This window comes from Gigantopelta aegis, chromosome 8 (assembly GCF_016097555.1).
Source record: "Gigantopelta aegis isolate Gae_Host chromosome 8, Gae_host_genome, whole genome shotgun sequence".
In the NCBI taxonomy this organism is placed as follows: Eukaryota; Metazoa; Mollusca; class Gastropoda; order Neomphalida; family Peltospiridae; genus Gigantopelta; species Gigantopelta aegis.
In genome coordinates, this window is record NC_054706.1 from 4,333,608 (window position 1) to 4,355,696 (window position 22,089).

General features: G+C 34.9%; 1 protein-coding gene across 1 annotated transcript in view; it reads left to right on the plus strand.

Annotated features, from left to right (window-relative positions):
* Positions 1 to 3,086: 3,086 nt before the first annotated feature.
* The window catches only part of LOC121378659, a 110,022-nt gene continuing 91,019 nt past the window's right edge, over positions 3,087 to 22,089 (plus strand). The window contains exons 1-2 of the mRNA XM_041506936.1: positions 3,087 to 3,211; positions 8,885 to 9,005. Coding sequence (XP_041362870.1) covers positions 8,925 to 9,005 — 81 coding nt within the window. The 5' untranslated portion in view covers positions 3,087 to 3,211; positions 8,885 to 8,924. The remainder of the gene's footprint in view (positions 3,212 to 8,884; positions 9,006 to 22,089) is intronic.

The window sequence follows — 22,089 nt, forward strand, 5'->3', positions numbered from 1 at the left end:
TAGCTCAGAGCGCATCGTGGTTAGTCTCGCAATTTGCGGGTGATTCGGTGCCACAAGTTCGAGTCCCAGCAACGGCATGGAACAATTTTTGAGGCCAGAAAGGATTTAATTATCCCCTGTGCCAGTGCGTTAATATCTATGTATGTAACAGTTAACCTTGACATACATACAATATATAGATATTCATACATCAATACATACATACACATTGATTGAAAACATATTTTATTGCCTATAATAGGATTGGGCACAAGTTATCCAACTGACGAGGCCCTCTCCTAATTACAAACCTTAAATTGTACAATAATGGAGACTGCAATTTTCAGTAAATAAATCAGTCAATAAAAGTGAACGTTTGTAAAAAAAAAAAAAAAAAAAAAAAAAAAAAAAAAAAAAAAAAAGGAACGAGCTGAAAGGACAGAAAAGAAAAAGAAAGTAATAAATGGTTTTTAACAGTATTCGTTATTAACGTGTCATCTTCTCAGGCAGTCCAACTGGTAAGTAATAACAAATAAATTATTCCGCACCACAATATAATAACGTTTTCCTACTCAAATCGTTGTGTCTCTTTAATGTATTTGTGACCATGCTCAATATCTGTTTATTGGTATCATCATTAAACGTGTCTCGACCGTTTAATATCAATTGAAGATTAATTGTTTCAAAACTGTTTACAGATGTTAAAAGAATTTGTCTTTGCTTATTGTAACATTGACATTAAATGAAGTGATAAGTGCTTTCAAAGTAACGTCCACAATTACACGAGGGATCCGTAGTAAGTAAGACCACAACGATATAGGTCTGCATTTAAGGTAATGTCTTAATCTGGTAAGTAAAATATTTTCTTTTGGATTTCCGCATGAATGGAATGAGGGTACTCTGAAAACATACGGTGCTACTGCTTTTTAAAAGAATGAAATACGTTCACAATTCTGTACTTCCGCTTTCAGACTATTGCAAAGATCAATCGTTGAATGTATAAATGACATTTTAACACATTTGTTCTATTGTGCATAGATATCATAGATATATTGTATGTACGTCGGGTTTGACTATTACATACTGTACATAGATATTAATGCACTGGCGCATGGGATAATTAAATCACTTCTGGCCTCACAAATTGTCTCATGCCGTTGCTGGGACTCGAACCTGTGACACCGAATCGCCCACATCTTGCCACAATACGTTTTCGACTACAGTCAGGTATGTATGTACGTACGCACGCACCCATGGATGCATGCATGTATGAATGTATGTACATGTGTATGAATATATGTGTGTGTGTATATATATATATATATCTCTCTCTCTCTCTCTCTCTCTCTCTCTCTCTCTCTCTCTCTCTCTCTATATATATATATATATATATATATATATATATATATATATCTATATCTATATCTATATCTATATATATATATATATACTAAATTTTTAGTATTCACTAATAACTCATTACTCGGAGTTTCAGGCTCCTCGCCTTCATCAGATGAGTGTTTATAATTGTGACAGTTAAGGTGACGTCACGCTGTGTGTACGCGGCGGTGCGCTCCTGACGTCATGGCACGTCAGTCGTGAGACTCTCGGCTTGTTGCTGTGGCGGCATTTTGATATGAGTTCTGTCCTTTTGTTGAGTAGCTTTTTTATTTGAAAAAGGAGACAAGCTACTCAACAAAAGGACAGAACTCATATCAAAATGCCGCCACAGCAACAAGCCGAGAGTTTCACGACTGACGTGTCATGACGTCAGGAGCGCACCGCCGCGTACACACAGCGTGACGTCACCTTAACTGTCACAATTATAAACACTCATCTGATGAAGGCGAGGAGCCTGAAACTCCGAGTAATGAGTTATTAGTGAATACTAAAAATTTAGTGTACCTGCTCCACTAACATTGTGTTGAGCACTTTATGTCCAATAGTGATAACAAATATATTACTATATATATATATATATATATATATATATATATATATATAATATATAGAGATCGTAGCCAGAACAAAATTAGCGGGCGGGGGTGGGTGGGTGGTGGTGGTGGTGGTGGTGGTGGTGTGTGTGTGTGTGTGTGTGTGTGTGTGTGTGTGTGTGTGTGTGTGTGTGTGTGTGTGTGTTTCGGGGGCCTCCCTCCCGTGAACATTTTGAAACTCAGGACGCCTGTATATAGATGCATCCCGAGCCTTTAATGAGGCAATTTTTCTATCTTTTTCCGAGTCAATTTTAAGAGGATATTTTATAGAACAATTAGGTACAGACAGCCTCGACCTATTCCCAAGTCCAAGTCCAATATTTTTTACATGCTCATATACCACTAGAGTTTCGAGCATGTCTGTCCCCCTCTGGATAGCCAGTGGTCTGATCCGGAACAATGACCTATTCCCGGATATTTTTTTTTTCCGCATTATGCACATATGCGTACTGTGCGCTACGCCTTTGTGTGTGTGTGTGTGTGTGTGTGTTTGTGTGTGTGTGTGTATGTATATATATATATATATATATATATATATATATATATACACACACATATACATGTGTGTGTGTGTGTGTGTGTGTGTGTGTGTATAATAGGGTTTTCAACCTTCAGAGTATTGATATATATATATATATATATATATATATATCGCAATAAAAATGTACCGTTACCATACAGGTGTGTTTTGTTCAATATTGATTTTCTTGTGAGTCTTTTGATGCTCAATCACGTGCCTACTGTTAATTAATTATTAAAACGTCTCTTGGTCATATAGGTCTATATTTCAGGAGGTTTTTATTTCGTTTTAGTCCATCTATTCTTAACTTTGAGCGAGAACGTGTTTAGATGAGCGAATAATTCCATTTTCCCCATTATAGTCTTATAAATTATTAATTCCAAACTATCGATTATTCCGTGTTGTCTATCGTCTTCACAAAGGGTCTGACTCATTTATGTAAGGGGATTGTTGTTAGTTATTTAGCTTTCCAACAAAACCTTCTCTGATAAGAACATTATTTTTAGTAATACCACTGTAAGTATTTATACAAATTAATAACAGAGTAATAAATATCAAGATAACGCGTCTTGAAAGATTTTTGCCTTTTTCAGATGATACAAGAATAAAATATTGATTCTCTCATTTTTTCCCCCTCTGTTGGATCGGTCGGATTATCTCCCCTATCATAGACTGGTCGGTGCGCCATATTTTGCAGAGACAACGGAATGAGCCGGGTGTAAGTTTTGTTTATGCTTTCATACATTTGACGTTTCTGTCTAAATTACTCTGAGTTACACGATGAATATAAATGCTGTCAACTTGATATAGCATAGTTTTGCTTTGTCTTTATGATTTGGATTGAGCGCTTTGCCTATTGGCAGTGCAGTCGATATTCGGATATTCAATTCACTTATTATTTTTAATTCATCTTCTTTATTGATAGTCCCAAATTAAAACATTCGGCAGATTGGCTTATATTATACTACTATAATACTACACAGATTTCACTGGTAAAGCAATGGCAGTTACCATGAGAATGGGATACAGTGAAAGATAATAATGGAAGTAACTGTAAAGAATATATTGATGACATAAGCACAAAATGTAGCCTTGCCACTTAACGGACTGAATTATGAAACTGTTTTTGGAAAATAAAAATCGTTGCATACAGTTAGAACCCCCCCACCCTCCTCCCTAAAACGATGTTTATTCGCAGACTGTCGGTGTCAATTTTGTTTGTTGTTGCCAACACATTTTATATATCTGCTATCACAGATTATCAGGCCCTAGCCAGCCATATTTGCGGGGGGAGGGGGGGGGGGAAGGTGCCTTTAGATATTGGGTGGAACTAAATTTATATCATGGGTGCCGAAATGTCATGGGGGGTTTTCGGGGCCATGCTTCCTCGGAAAGTTTTTAAATGTAGATGCTCAGAGGTGCATTCTGGAACTATTTGTGATGGGTTTTTAATATTTTATTTGAGGTATTTTGAGGTCGTAGCGCGTACAAGAACAGCAGTAAACTTTAACTACATTAAATGTGTGACACATTGTCTTGTTACATTAGTCTACTGTAAAACTGTTAACATTGATGAGGAATTATGAATTATCTGTCCCTCGTGAATGAATGTTGTAAACCCGAGCCTTTGGCGAGGGTTTTACAACATTTATTCACGAGGGACATATAATTCGTAACTCCTCGTAGCGAGATGGTTATTCTCTTTATTACCCATTGTCAATTTTAACTGATTTTTAATGTACAAATTCCTCTGAAGTCTACAGCAAAGCCATCAGCCATGACGTAATGCAAGTGATGTCATAGCATAACAGTGTTCTTTTTACAGCCAACATTGTTTACAGTACAAAATAATACAACTGTATTTGCATTTGAAAATAATTATTTTTTATATATTACCAAAGCCACTGCTTATGAAAATATACCATTTCATGTTTACGAAACAAATGAGTCCCATTTGTTTTTGTAAATCTTTGTAGATCGTATAACGTATGAGTGGAAACATTATATGAATGAAAGTGAAGTTCCTGCCATGGCAAGCAGCCAACCAAACATCGTGATTTTTAAGCCAGCCTATCAGTGGCTGTAGAAGGAATCTGCACACTGTGCAGAGATCGAAAAAATATTACCCCATCTATTTGAGCCCATATGGGTAATAATTGAGTATATTGCATGGGTAAAAGAAACCTAAATATATGGAACGTGCGTATTGTTACATAATGGGTACATCTCGTACACCTACCTGTGCTCGATTATGGGCCAGGTACGACTGAGCAGTGTCACACTCGTAATATAGAGCGATCATACTCCAATATAACCATCGCTCAAAATATGGATACAATCATTGACAGACTTGGCAGATCAAGGGGTTAGACACATATTTTTTTATAAGACCAGCATATAAGTGAACAGAACTAGTTACACTGTGAAACAATACATTTCTATTTTGTACTTTAATACTCGTTAATTGTAATCCATGTAAAACGTGTAATGGTGAATATAAACGTAGAGTTTCAGGCATTTTTTTAAAAACCTCTAAATTCGGGCAAAACTCAGCCTGCCCACCCTCCTGTATGATGAGTATAATGTTATCATTAACAGACAAGGATTCATAGTTTGTGAAAACAGGAATCTAGAAAAATAATAATTGAATCATTAAACGCCCGCGTGGGAAAATACAACCCATCAATGTGTTTAACTTTTGGTATTGGGCATAGCTTTTGTTTTCTATTTGGTGTATTAACAGCATCGGAATCGCTTTCGTGAATAATATTTAAGTCTGTTGCTACCCCTTGATTATTAGTTCGACAAGGGTATTACAATCAAAGTTCCACCAATGACTTTATTCGAGATGGAATGAAATGTTAAACATATTTACGGTACCGGTACCAGTCACATGCCAGACACGGTTTGATATTTTGTAAAAGTATTTATTTTATTGACCAGTTATATTATACCTTGTTTCTTTTTCCTAAGAAAAGCGTCCATCGTTTGGCTGCAGTGGGTGGGACGTAGCCCAGTGGTAAAGCATTTGGTTGATGCACGGTTGATCTAGGATCGATCCACTTCGGTGGGCCCATTTGGCTATTTCTCATTCCATCTAGTGTTCCACAACTGGTGTAACAAAGACCATTGTATGTACTATCCTCTCTGTGGGATGGTGCATATAAAATATCCCTTGCTGCTAATCGAAAAGAGTAGCCTATGAAGTGGCGACAGCGGGTTTCCTCTCTCAATATCTGCGTGGTCCTTAACCATATGTCTGACGCCATATAACTGTAAATAAAATGAGTTGAGTGCGTCGTTAAATAAAACATTTCCTTCCTTCCTCTTTGCTCAGGTTGTCCCATGATAGTTGTAGTTTGTGAGTTGACAAAATAGCAAGCCACAATAATTGCTTACATGATAGACTGGTAATGTAATTTGTGTAACACATGTACCATCTGTTAGGGTAAACGTTAAAATACTTATCATGGGAAATAAAAAATATTTTTGGGCGGAACTCCAATTCTCGCGGGAGGGGGGGGGGGTTTCGTTTGCACCTGTCACCCCCCACACCCCCAGGCTATGGGCCTGATTATCTACTAGATACAAGAACCTTTTTTCTCATATGGCCTACTTTCTGTAATTATTGTGTCCAGTGAAATGTGATGACAACTGATTTTGGACCATCTAAGGTCGACGACAGTCACTTTTTGCACCCTTGTTTTGGGTTCGTACACAATAAATATAGCATATCTTACCGTAATTTCACTTGAAATCCATATTTTATAAAAGGTACAATTTTTTAATCACAAGATTTTCTTCAAACACATTCAGATGCATTAGTAATGTTCAAACAAAAAAATTTCAATAGCAAATTTGCATTGGAATTTTTCCAGCATTCTTAAAATGGAAACATCACGTACCCAGTGTATGGTTATTGTAAGGCGATTCAAAGTGACGTTATTGGAATACTGACGTCATTCAAATTCAAAATTAGCTATATTATTACAGTGCTTCGCCACATTAAAATAAAAAATGGTCTACTAACCTTGACCCCTGTCAAATTTCTATAATATTAACAAGCGAACAACGTTGTTTGCAGGTTGGTATTTTGTTATTTTTTATAATTCTGGACAAAATATTAATTTTAAGTTTTAAAAGATGAAAGAAATAAAAAGTACCTTTTGTCAAATATATCATATCAAAAAATTACTGTTGGATATGATTTATTTACTGTGTATGAAGCCAAAACAAGGTTGCGAAAAGTGACTGTAGTCGACCTTAATACAAGGAATTAAAGGGACATTCCTGAGTTTACTGCATTGTAAGATGTTTCCGACTAATAAAATATTTCTACAATTAAACTTTAGAATATCAGTGTCTGTATATTCACTGTGTTTCTGGTCGTCTTAATATTTGTAAGAAACCCAAACTGGATTTTGTCTTCAAATAATTTTGTATTTAGGAAATAAAATGAAATTTTAACTAGTACAAATATTAGAACAATCGGAAACATGTTTACTATACAACCACTAATATTTTATGCAGAAAAAATATATTTGATATGTAATTACAATCGTTAAAAAGTCTCTGTTAGTTGATAACATCTTTAAAATTGCAGCAAACTCAGGAATGTCCCTTTAATATTTAAAGTAGGACTAATCAAGATCTGAAAAAACAATTAATAGGGTTTTCAACCTTCAGAGTATTTATTAATGCCACTGGTGTCAGAAGTGGGATGTTTTTACTTAACCATTTCAGAGAATGCGTTCACAACACTGGCATCAGAAGTGGGGTGTTTATAATTTGGCCATTTGAGAAAATAGATTTTAGGCAAAGATGTACTACTACAATGTTCAGAGGAAACTTAACCATCTACCCTACCCAGTAGTCTTAAGAGGTCAGGTGGTAAAGTATGTCTGCTGCTTACCTTGCACTATTAAAAGGACTTGCTAAGATCTGGTCTACAAAAGTCATGTGGTGAAGTTGAACCACCATCAGCAGCCTGTAAAACAAATGAGTTCAGGTGAACAAAAAATGACCTGATGAGCGGCAGGTTACTGCAACCTTTGAGTCAGATATATATAAAGCACTACATTCCAGGTCGAAACCCACTGACAGCAACACTATGACTCAAGGAGCACAATAGATACAGTATCCAAGCAACTGCATCATGCAGACAACCTTAGGTTTGATTGATTTGCTTTGGTGGGGAAGGATATGCTCTACTTTTCAGGAACACCTGATATCACTGTTATGACAGTGATTCATGAGTGCATGTTATCACAACTTAACTTATTCTAATGAGTTCTGTTGGGTGCTAATTTTGATTTAGTAAACTAGTCTGGGAGTGGTAGTCCTCTTTGTGGCAGTGCAAGAAGGATAAAATCTCCAGGAAAATGTCTCTCCAGGAGTGGCACTCTTATAGATATATATATGTCTATTGTATTTTATTTCAACTTATTTTCATGCTTATATCCAATTAAGGTTCAAGCAAGCTGTCCTAGGCACACACCTTAGCTATTTGGGCTGTCTGTTTATGACAGTGTGTTAGTTGGTTAGTGAGAGAGAAGAGGGTGTAGTGGTCTTACACCTACTCAATGAGTCGTTAAAACTCACCCTGGGTGGGAACCAGTACCAGGCTGCGAATCCTGTACTTGCCAGTCTGATGGCTTAACCACGACACCACCCACTGTACTCTGCATTGTGTAGAGACAAGGCCCTGATCATGTATATTACGGTTTTGTCATTCACATTTCTGACCTACCTATATATACATATAGCTTAAAACAGACAGACCTCTGAAGTAACATTTGTTTTGATTTATCACTTTTGCCAGACAAGGGGAGCTATGTACTGATGTTGTCTACCCCCCCCCTCTCTCTCTCTCTCTCTCTCTCTCTCTCTCTCTCTCTCTCTCTCTCTCTCTCTCTCTCTCTCTCTCTCTCTCTCTCTCTCTCTCTCTCTCTCTCTCTCTCCAGTATTGTTATAATAATTTGTGTATTTATTTAATTAGTTATCTACAAATTTTATTGAACCATAAAGTGTGCCCACAAAACAACATGACTCAAACCAACCATATCAAGTTGGCCCCCTGTTATCATATCTAATGGCAAAGTAGAAGTTTAGACATGCTACCAACATCAACAGTTGCAATAAACAGGTAGCAAGCTGTATGTGGCTAAAACAAAAATGATCGTTGTTGCAATAAACTAATCCACAGTAAATTTTTCATGGCTATATTACATGGAATATTGAGTGAATAAGTTTTAAATTGAAATGTGTAATGCAAAATTAATAGTAATAATAATAAAAAAAATAAAAAATAAAATAAAATAAAAATACATATATATATATATATACCATTAAGCATTTACTAGTGTTTTGAAACATGTATTATATATTCCAGGTTGTCATGGTGATGTGAAAGATTGGAATACGTCAGGATTATGAGGACACTGTTTATTGTTTTGGCACTCGTTGCCATTGTGTCATTTGCCAGAGCCAAGCCAAGCAAATATGGCAGGAAGGTACGTACTGTAACGCAAAAATACTTTATGAAAGTTAACATATGGTTTGACATGCATTCTCAGGGTTTAAGATATTCACCGAATCGCGAATTTCGAATTAAAGTTGAATTTGGCATATATATTTTATTATTAATTTGCCAAAAAGCTAATTCGAAACTCATTGTACATGTAGATATATACCACCATTTTTGGATGTTTAGCTAATTGAATTTTGAAATCATCTACAGACGTTCTAACTGAATTCACCAAACATCTAATAACTTTAGGATTCAGCTTGAACCTTGCACGCATCAGATTTTTAAAATGAGATTTCTCGTTGTTTTTCCAATATTGGTTTGGTTCATGTCTATGATTCTGGCAGGATTGTGTTGGGCAAGAACAGGCAGCTAAATGCCCACAGCAAGACACTGGGAAGTCTGGGAGCATGTGTTTCCCAAAAGCAGGCAGCTAAATGCCCACAGCAAGACACTGTGGGAAGTCTGGGAGCATTTGTTTCCCATGTCTATGATTCTGGCAGGATTGTGTTGGGCAAGAACAGGCAGCTAAATGCCCACAGCAAGACACTGGGAAGTCTGGGAGCATTTGTTTCCCATGTCTATGATTCTGGCAGGATTGTCTTGGGCAAGAACAAGCAGCTAAATGCCCACATCAAGACACCGTGGGAAGTCTGGGAGCATATGTTGCCCATGTTTTGTTGTTTTATTACTCATTTTCTTAGGAGCTTTCCTACATTACTTTGAATCATATTTCCTGTTATTTCGGTTTCACGTGATTCTTGTCTATTTTGTAAACTGAGTTTGTATCTTACATGTACATCTTTCATGTATTAAGGCTGGGCAAGAAGCCTAAATTGGTTGAATGTGCGCGGCAGTAATTTGGTATACCTGGCCGTTACATGTAGCTGTACGTGGAACTGCCTGCATGGCTTGGACATACCTGTGAAAAACTGGTGGGAATGTATCAGTTTGTTCTCACAGTTTTTCTGACAAATACTTACTACATTTGTTCTGAAGATGAATTGTTTGAACCTTTCTTATTGCTGGGATCACATACAGGAAGTTTTTAAACTAAATGGACAACATGCTGTTAATGATTTAATAAAAAACATTCATTCTGTTGGGTTTTTTTTCTGTTTTTTAAAGAGTTTATTCCTAGAAAAATAATTGTCACATACACAAAAATTCGCTTTATACTCACGTGACTTGAGTATTATGGGTAACATTTTTAATACAGATTATTTTTTACAAACCTTTATGCAATTACAATGTAGCAACTTAAAATTCATGGAGGATACACACTTTAGTCAGAAGTAAATAGTCAGTTATGACAGACAAAAGGAAGGGTTTCTAGGGTCCATCTTGGATATGTTCTGTTGGTTTAAATGAATATTGAATCTTGTGATAAGAGCCGACTGGAGATAGTGTACATGATGATCATGGAATGTTTTGTTCACCTTTAGGCAGGGCTCAAAACTCGCCAAAAAATATGGTGGCCCAAAAAATAATAATGGATATTGGCAAATTATGGAAAACAAACCACAAGCAAGATTTTAATGTGGAATAAATATATGCAATACAAATATTAATAGAAAGTAAAGTAAAGTTTGTTTTATTTAACGACGCCGCTAGAGCACATTGATTTTTTATCATATCATCGGCTATTGGACGTCAAACATATGGTCATTCTGACACTGTTTTTAGAGTGGCTCATGTATTTTATGATGGTATAATTATTGGTGTTATACCACATAGATCTTTCTGTTTACTGTTCAGCTTATGATTCTGTTCTAGATTCATTCCAGAATGCTCTAAGTAAATAAAATAATGTCACAGGTCCTAATTTTTCACATATACAGAAGCCTTCAAATATGCCGTGCTGTCTTATTTTTAACGGGCCATATTTCTTTTGGCCTAATAATTAACAAAACAATAACACTTGGCCATATCTTACTGTATTTCGAGCCCTGTCACATCAAACAGACAGTATTGTCATATCTTACTGTATTTTGAGCCCTGTCACATCAAACAGACAGTATTGTCATATCTTACTGTATTTCGAGTCCTGTCACATCAAACAGACAAATTGTCAGATGTTTACATCAGTTGTCCTGCATACCATGGCTAGGGAAAGAATGCCAACAAAATTACTTATGCAGAAAATGCATAAACATCATGAAGTCGGCTGCCAGTGGAAGTGCTGAACCTTCAGCGCAATCCATATGGTTTGATGCAAGCAGTTGCTCCCAATCGCATGTGCCAGCACAAAATTAATTTCTGTATGTGTGAAAAACTGCCCACTTCATCACATGCCAATATTGTTAATTTCTTTTTTGAAAATGACTGTGAATTTGTATACTGAGAGCACTTGCTCTCCTACATAATGTATACTGAGAGCACTTGCTCACCTGCATAATGTTAGGAAAGCAGATTCTTGCTCCCCACCAATTTCCAAACCACAAGCACTGCTACGGCATAAATATTTTGTACATTAACCGCCCTCTGAAACACCTAATTGTTGAACATTTTTAGTTAGTTATTATTTTTTATAATTAACAAATTCTCAGAGAAATGAATAGTTTCCTTTATTTAAAAAGAAAACAAAACAAGCAAGATGTACACATACATGTACATATCCACACCAGTGTTATATTGTGTAAGATTAAGTACAATGTATTTATTGATTCGGTGTTTGCAGTGTTGATGGCACTGTAGAATTCACACACTCTGCTTCTTGGAGATGAGCCATGTATGTTTTCAAACATCCTCCAACTGAAATCAATTTTACACGCCATTCTAAGGCCAGTAACATTGTACAATAACTCAAGAGAAGTGGACCAAATTCATATGCCACGACAGATGACATTTCTTTGTTACGAATTATTTCTCCCTGGCCCTTTGCAGAACACTGATCGCCTGATCAATAGAAAATGGAAATGTGTGTCATAAAGAACACTGTTAAGCATGCACCAAGATAAGGATGTCAGAAGATGAACACTCCTATAAGAGTGGAATTCCTCAGTCGTAGATCGAAGTGTCAATGTAGTTAGCTATGACATTTTAGGCAGTAGGCCACACCATGTGCTGAGTCACTGTTATGACTGGGAACATTTAGGTGCCCATGTACCATTCCTGTCAGATTCCATCGTCTTTGAGGCTGGATGTAGCTCAGTAGGAGAGCAGTCGTCTGAGAGTCGATCATTTAAATTCCACCCATAATTAATTTTAAATATTTAAAAACATTTAGATTTCTGTATAAAATTTCAAAATGGATATTTAACTTGATATTGTATTTTTCTCACAGCTTTCTTTACACTGTTTTGACATAATTATGTAACTTGAATTTTTAAAGTTAAGAATCTTATACTTTATATTGTTTGACACACAATAGCTGATGTGTATGTTGTGTTCGGGTGTCCATTCATCCATCCATCCATCCATTCAATGGAGTTTTTTTTCCCTTTCTCTGAATGTCCCACAACTGGTACATCAAAGATTAATATACAAACTGACTCATGCAGGCCTTGGAGAATTGAACGTTTGTGTAACCCAAATATGGGTTAGACAAATGTTTTCACTCGGGTAACCCATTTCATTTTGCGTAACCCGTTACAAATATATCATTATGTGAACAGTGACAAATGATAGTGTAACATATTTTGAATGTATTTTTTTTCCTTCTTTTTTTGCGAGAACGAAAAATGGATTACGCACAAATTAGACTTAATTGAATGAACGGTGCATGAGTGAACTAATTGTTCGTGCAATTGTCAGAGACCTGTCTGTGTTTATGAGAAATTACAAATAAAATATTCCGTGCTACTCTTTGGATAAGGATTTACATTTTGTGGCTGCAACATGTTTTTTCTGCATGTTTGTCTGTCCCATTTCTCTCTCTTTCCTTCCTTCCCCCTATCTGGGGTGGGACGTAGCCCAATGGTAAAGCATTCACTTGATACTCGGTCGGTCTAGGATCGATCCTCGTCGGTCCCATTGGGCTATTTCTTGTTCCAGCCAGTGCTCCACAACTGGTGTAACAAAAGCCGTGGTATGTGCAATCCTGTCTGGTATGGTGCATATAAAAGACTCCTTGCTGCTAATCGAAAAGTAGCTCATGAAGTGGCAACAGCGGGTTTCCTCCCTCAATATCTGTGTGGTCCTTAACCATATGTCTGACACCATATAATTGTAAATAAAATGTGTTGAGAGCGTTGTTAAATAAAACATTTTCTTCCTTCCCTCCCCCTATATATCTAAAAAAAAAATCTCTCTCTCTTTCTTTTGTTCTCCTTTTCATATGCTGTTTTAGCTAATCATTACTGATAAAATTTTCATTGAAGCTAAGAAAACCTACCCTAATATTCAGAAACCCCACTCCTAGCTACAGTCAGATATTACCAGGCTTGGAAATTAGTCGAGAGTGGTCTTTCAGATTACTGGGCGGTTACTGTGTGTCATGTTAGAAGTATTAAAATTGGAAATACTTAATATTTATTATCTCCATTTGCAGATTATATTACTAAACTAAACTAAAAAAACAAAAACAACCCGTATACAGTCCTAAATATATTAAAATTTAATGCACATTTTGCTAAACTTAGAAATAAACATTAATAAAACATTTTTTAATCTGGATACGATCCAAAAAAAGACACATATTTATAAGATTTATAAAGAATAGAATTTTGAATGAACGCACAGATTTACTTTACTAGGTATTAATTTTGAATGAACGCACAGATTTACTTTACTAGGTATTAATTTTGAATGAACGCACAGATTTACTTTACTAGGTATTAATTTTGATACAGATTTAGAAAACATGGTTGAAGCTAATTATCCAGAAAAATTCCATTCCATTGAAAATTTGGTCAGGTAGAACGCTAACACCTTTAGGTAAAAATACTGTTTTAAAATCCTTAATCTTAGCTAAACTAAATCATTTATTTTTATCCATTCCAAATCCGCCAGTTAAAGACATCCAAGATTTACAATGTAAATTTTTAAAATTTATATGGAAAGGAAAACAAATGACCCCAAAATAGCAGAATTAAAGTACCTTGTATACAAGAAGATATCATGGCACAAAAGATTGCATGGCTCAAAAGGATTATAAAGTTCTACAGATTCTAAATGGAAAACATTGCTTTATACTGAAAATAAAATATATTGATGAAAAGGGGAACTTTATAAAAAATTAGTTTAAAAATGTATTTATAATATTGATTCTGAAATGTAATTGTTTTATAAACACAATAAAAAGTCATTGTCAAGTACACATGATAAAAGTTAAGAAGTAAGCAAACCCATTTATTCCAGACATACATTTTAAAAATTAAATTAAAAAGGAAGTAAACATTATAATATTTTGCTTAATTCAAATTTTATAAAAACCAAAAGTAATCTGATATGGGAAAATAGATTAAATTGTAAATACACATATAATGAATGGATTAATTAGATTAAATTGTAAATACACATATAATGAATGGATTAATTAGATTAAATTGTAAATACACATATAATGAATGGATTAAATAGATTAAATTGTAAATACGCATATAATGAATGGATTAAATAGATTAAATTGTAAATACACATATAATGAATGGATTAATTAGATTAAATTGTAAATACACATATAATGAATGGATTAAATAGATTAAATTGTAAATACACATATAATGAATGGATTAAATAGATTAAATTGTAAATACACATAATGAATGGATTAATTAGATTAAATTGTAAATACACATATAATGAATGGATTAATTAGGAAACAAATAGGACACTTAACCTAACAAAAGGAAATATTATTCTGGGACTTACAACAAGTAATAATGATCCAGTTAAAGTTCTACTGATAATAATTAAATCACTAATATTTGAAAGTCATTTAAAGTCATATGTACCCAGTTTAGAATGGATCCAAAGAGAGGAGACACACATAGGCGTACAGGCTTCCAGTTTTGTAGGGGTGAGGGTGGGCAGACTGTTTTTTGCCCGAATTAAAAAAAAATGCCCAAATCTGGATAACAATATTTATTCATATTAGCATTGCTGCCAAACAGCTATATAAGGGTTGAGACGAATCACTGCACATTTTCACACATGTATGGATTACAGCTAATCCTGAAGGTAGAATGATGGAAATACATGGTAAAAAGGTATCAGGAAGATTAGCACATTTTACCCAAATTTGAGGATTTGTTCCAGCACTAGGGGGGGGGGGGGGGGGGGCAGTTGCTCCTCTCTCCCTGTCCCCATGTTTCGTACATTTATGTTGACACAATACTACAGTATTACAAAAGTTATTGCCTACACTAGATATGTCATTGTAATAAAAAAACATTTTTAATTTTGGTCTGTCATGATTTATTTAGAACAATACTAGAAGTACAGTATAGTACAGCTGTAACTGTATACTGTCTATAAACATTCACCATCAGTCTAGGCCAAATAACCATGTCATCTTATTGCCAAATTCAAGGCATGTTAAATGGTTTTATTTAAGCATATTTCTGTTAAGTACATAAAATGTTTTCTATTATAAGTTATCTGGTATTCATGCATTGTCTAATTATATATCGACCCATATTTGTTGTGTAGTGAGGAGAGCTGATGTGATGAAAAGTGTATTCGTGCTATTTGTAATTTGATATTCACTCAGAATATTGCATGATCTGTCATTCTAATTTGCATTCTTTGTCTTATCTTCGAAAAGTCCAATAGCCAATTATTGGTTTATTTATTTATTTATTATTTTTGTTCAGACAATCACGAAATGTTCAACTTTCAAATAAATAAAACATTCTGTAGTTTCCATCTAAGTTATTAGAGACTGGATAACACCTTATCATAATTACTGTTGACACTTTTTCTGCTACTTCCTGTTAACACTTTCACTGCTACTTACTGTTGACACTTTCACTGCTACTTACTGTTGACACTTTCTCTGCTACTTACTGTTGACACTTTCACTGCTACTTACTGTTGACACTTTCACTGCTACTTACTGTTGACACTTTCACTGCTACTTACTGTTAACACTTTCACTGCTACTTTCTGTTGACACTTTCTCTACTACTTTCTGTTGACACTTTCACTGCTGCTTACTATTGACACTTTCTCTGCTGCTTACTGTTGACACTTTCACTGATACTTTCTGTTGGCACTTTCTCTGCTACTTTCTGTTGACACTTTCACTGCTACTTACTGTTGACACTTTCACTGCTACTTACTGTTGACACTTTCTCTGCTGCTATTGACACTTTCACTGCTACTTTCTGTTGACACTTTCACTGCTACTTACTGTTGACACTTTCACTGCTACTTTCTGTTGACACTTTCTCTGCTACTTACTGTTGACACTTTCTCTGCTACTTACTGTTGACACTTTTACTGCTAATAACTGTTGACACTTTCTCTGCTATTTCTTGTTGACACTTTCACTGCTACTTCCTGTTGTCACTTTCACTGCTATTTCCTGTTAACACTTTCACTGGTACTTTCTGTTAACACTTTCACTGATACTTTCTATTAACACTTTCACTGATACTTTCTGTTATTTCTGTTAACACTCTCACTGATACTTTCTATTAACACCTATCACCGATACTTTCTATTAACACTTTCACTGGTACTTTCTATTAACACTTTCACTGCTATTTCCTGTTAACACTTTCACTGATACTTTCTATTAACACTTTCACTGATACTTTCTATTAACACTTTCACTGATACTTTCTATTAACACTTTCACTGATACTTTCTGTTATTTCTGTTAACACTTTCACTGATACTTTCTGTTATTTCTGTTAACACTTTCACTTTCTGTTATTTCTGTTAACACTCTCACTGATACTTTCTGTTATTTCTGTTAACACTCTCACTGATACTTTCTGTCATGCACATTATTACTTAAACTGAATCGTTCACTTTGGATTTTCATGTTGACTTTACACATGTCACCAATTTAGTATGGTTAACTCTTTTACTCGTTAGATAAAGGGGTGGGATATAGCCCAGTGGTAAAGCACTTGCCTAATGCATGGTTGCTATGAGCTATTTCTTTTTCCAGCCAGTGCATCACAACTGGTATATCAAAAGATGTGGTATGTGCTATCTTGTCTGTGGGATGGTGCATAGTAAAGATCCCTTGCTACTAATGGAAAAATGTAATAGGTTATTTCACTAAAACTATCTGTCAAAATTACCAAATGTTTGACATCCAGTAGCCGACGATTAATAAATCAATGTGCTCTAGTGGTGTCATTAAACAAAACAAACTTTTTATTAGATAAATAACAAACATCAAATTAATGGTCGGTCAGGTTACTAGGTTACCACATGTTGTTTACTCTGTGTTTATATCAGTGTCTATAGATATAATCTTACCATTTGTGTTGATTTACGACAAGTTCAGTTTGTGCTTGGTTTTACCATGATCACAGCTAACACAATCACTGGTAAATGATCTAGTATATACATGATTTAATATTGTTATTTTATTAACTGTCAGTTCTAGACTTTCAAACTGATTTTTTATTTTTAATATAACCCTAACTTGACAAATCTATGCTGTTTCTGTCACTTATAATTACAAAGTTAAAGTTTGTTTTGTTTAACAACACCACTAGAGCACATTAATTTATTAATCATTGGCTATTGGATGTCAAACTTTTGGAACATTTGGCATATAGTCTTAGAGAAGAAACTTGCTACATGTTTTTATTAATAACAAATGATATTTTATATGCACCATCTAACAGACAAGATAGCGCATATCATGGCCTTTAATATACCAGTTGTGGTGCACTGGCTGGAACGAGAAGTAGCCCAATGGGATTGTTCCTAGACAAACCGCGCATCAAGTGAGCCCTATACCACTGGGCTACGTCCCGTCCCTTACACTAAACCATGAAAAGTCCAGGAGGAGGAATTTAGATGAAAATAGCAGATGGATTTTAACTCTGGTATGCATTTATAACCAGGTATACCGAAAATATCACTTGATATTGGTATAGGTGTCAATACCAGTACCAAGGTAAATCACTCCAAAAATACCGATACCGGACTTGAAATTTCAATACCACCCAGCTCTACAGTTAAATATATTATTCTTGGCTACATCCCACCCCTTATAATTACAACTGCAAGCTCTACAATTAACTAGCATATATGAAAAAGCTGAAGGTAAATATTAGTCTAATAGTGTCGTCATATAGCAGTTTGCACTTTAAAAAACTCCTAGCCGTTAATCCTCAGGGCTAGCTCTGGCACTCACCAAATTCGCCAATTGCCAATTTTAGGAACAGCTGGCCAATTTTATTTTAATTTGGCGAACAAATTTCAAGCAATAATTGGTATTTTGTTTGAAAATAACTGTGGTTTTGCATGTTTAAAGATAATTTGGCGAATTGTTTTGCTCATCCAGAGCCAGCACTGAATTGTTAATGAGAGAATTGCACCTGGTGTCATCAGGTTTTGTCTCTTGGACTCTAGCCGTTCTCCTATGTCCTGGGAGTCCAAATGGCTGGTGTGCACTTGAACCGTAATGGGATATAAGTGTGAGATCAAGTAATGATGATGATAATGAGATCAAGTAATGATGATGATAATGAGATCAAGTAATGATGATGATAATGAGATCAAGTAATGATGAAGATAATGAGATCAAGTAATGATGAAGATAATGAGATCAAGTAATGATGATGATAATGAGATCAAGTAATGATGATGATAATGAGATCAAGTAATGATGAAGATAATGAGATCAAGTAATGATGAAGATAATGAGATCAAGTAATGATGAAGATAATGAGATCAAGTAATGATGATGATAATGAGATCAAGTAATGATGATGATAATGAGATCAAGTAATGATAAAGATAATGAGATCAAGTAATGATGATAATGAGATCAAGTAATGATGAAGATAATGAGATCAAGTAATGATGATGATAATGAGATCAAGTAATGATGATGATAATGAGATCAAATAAAGATGAAGATAATGAGATCAAGTAATGATGATGATAATGAGATCAAGTAATGATGAAGATAATGAATCAAGTAATGATGAAGATAATGAGATCAAGTAATGATGAAGATAATGAGATCAAGTAATGATGATGATAATGAAGTCAAACCTCGCCATATGTGGGGATTTTCATTTCATTTCAACTTATTTTCATGCTTATATCAATTAAGGTTTAAGCACACTGTCCTAGGCACACACTTCAGCTATCTGGTAGGTGGCTCAGTATCACTCAAGAAGCACTTATTAAAAAATATATTTCCCGGGGGGCTTATAGTGCCACCCCCCCACCCCCCCCCCCGGATTTCTTCTCTCGCTACGCTCGAATTATTTTTCTCACTTTGATCGACTTCAGACTTTTTAAAATTTCCTGTTGACATCCCTGATGTATATCAGTGCTCAAAATGGTAATATCTTAAATGGTTTTATAATGTTAGGGGACCAATTAATCACTCTCCTCAATTGTTTGTTATCTTCATATACAGGTATTCTGAGGACATTTGGTTTTCAAATCTAATAGGTTGTGTTCATCATTGCAATTATCAATTGTGGGTGTTAAATAATATTTATACCACCGTATAAAAGTAAAACTACATTGTGTCACCTAGAGATGTCCATGCGATCTATTCATTCGAGAAATAAAATAACAGAACAGTGTTATCCCACATATGGGGATTTTTTTTAATAAACCTTTATTCTTTTTTAGATATCTTAAAATCTTTACTAAAATAGTTTTTGTACATTGTATTTTGATCAGTTTACCAAAACAAATTCCCATGATTCACTGTTGCACGAGACCAACATTATCTCGATCGGATACTAGTACACGTATATAGATCTGTAAAATGTTTGCCCATTTCAACTACATAAAAGTTGAGTCAGCTTATACATCATACCAATCTTTTTGTACCCGATAATGAGGGTAAAACTAAGGGGTTGGCTTAGCCACAGTCTGCTAATATACATGTACAGTGATATACGGTATATGACATTTTAGAATTGAGTAGCGATCTCAGATACTTACATAGCGAATTGCTAATATACATGTACAGCGATATACGGTATATGACATTTTAGAATTGAGTAGCGATCTCAGATACTTACATAGCGAATTGCTAATATACATGTACAGCGATATACGGTATATGACATTTTAGAATTGAGTAGCGATCTCAGATACTTACATAGCGAATTGCTAATATACATGTACAGCGATATACGGTATATGACATTTTAGAATTGAGTAGCGATCTCAGATACTTGTATAGCGAATTGCTAATATACATGTACAGCGATATACGGTATATGACATTTTAGAATTGAGTAGCGATCTCAGATACTTACATAGCGAATTGCTAATATACATGTACAGCGATATACGGTATATGACATTTTAGAATTGAGTAGCGATCTCAGATACTTACATAGCGAATTGCTAATATACATGTACAGCGATATATAGTATATGACATTTTAGAATTGAGTAGCGATCTCAGATACTTACATAGCGAATTGTTAATATACATGTACAGCGATATACGGTATATAACATTTTAGAATTGAGTAGCGATCTCAGATACTTACATAGCGAATTGCTACAGAATACTGAACAAAATCTTACCTGATTCATGCTTATAAATCTTTTAAAGTCTAGACTAAAAACCTCTGATTATGTCTTGAGATTAACATGATGGCAATGTCATACAAATTACATGAGTTTGACATCATTAGAGATCTGAGTCTAGACTAAAAGTTCAGGGGGCGGGATGTTGCCCAGTGGTAAACCTCTCACTTGGTGTGCAATTATTCTAGGATCGATCCACGTCTGAGCCCGTTGGTCTATTTTTTGTTCCAGCCAGTGCACCATGACTGATATATCAAAGGTTGTGGTATGTGCTATCCTGTCTGTGAGATGGTGCATATAAAAGATACCTTGCTACTAATGGAAAAATGTAGTGTGTTTCCTCTATGACTATATGCCAAAATTACCAAATGTTTGACATCCAATAGCCGATGATTAATAAATCAATGTGCTCTAGTGGTGTCATTAAACAAAACAAACTTTATCTTTGTATAAATTTGTACGGATGCATCATAGCATGTCTTGAAACGAGTGATATTTTTTAGTTACTTTACTCGTATTAGCAAATGGTGTGGAATTTTGTGACTAACTGGGCCTGTGATGTAGTCGTCTATAAAATGGCTTCATTTGCATGACGCAGAGCTATTCAGTTTAATGACTGTACGTTTGAGTCGGTCTGTAATGGAAAATACGCCATGATAGTTATTTATTGACCTGATCATGCAACCGCTTGTCCGATGTTTGTGTATAATTACTGTAATGTTTGTACTAAATTTGGCCCGCCGCTGTAAATCAAGCAGTTAGTTGGGCTTAACTGTCATTATTAGTTAATAATCGAAATTGAAGATTTCACTTCTCCAATGTATATCTTACGTGTATATATATATAAATCTTTGCCTTGCAAATGGTGTACGATACCGTGACAAAGATTTTTGTTCTTGTATACCAGGGAACATTTTGTTGCGTATCACTACACAAGTTTCAGAGATCACTACACAATTTTAAAACATTAAACAGTAATTGCTAATCAGTTTTCAATTGACCAGAAATGTCGAAATGCTCCGTTTAAACAATTAAAGAAATGTAAAGTCATTAGTGTGGTAATTCAACTTGATTTTGTAATTCAAGCTATAGGTACTGTTGTATTATAAATTTAAAGATGCTGTCTTAATTAAAATTATAAACTAGTATTAAACACTGTATAATAAAGGAAGTATAATAAAGTGGCCTCTTAAAACAGGTGGCTGGGTAATATTGGTAATATAATAAAGTGGCCTCTTAAAACAGGTGGCTGGGTAATATAGGTAGCTGCTTCAGCAGGTTTCACTGTTTTGTCATCCTATACCGCTACTGAACTATATTAAAAACATGCATGCCAGTCAGATTTATAGAACTTGTAAACGGAATAATATATTTAACTGGTGAGCTGGGTGGTATTGAAATTTCAAGTTGGGTATTGGTAT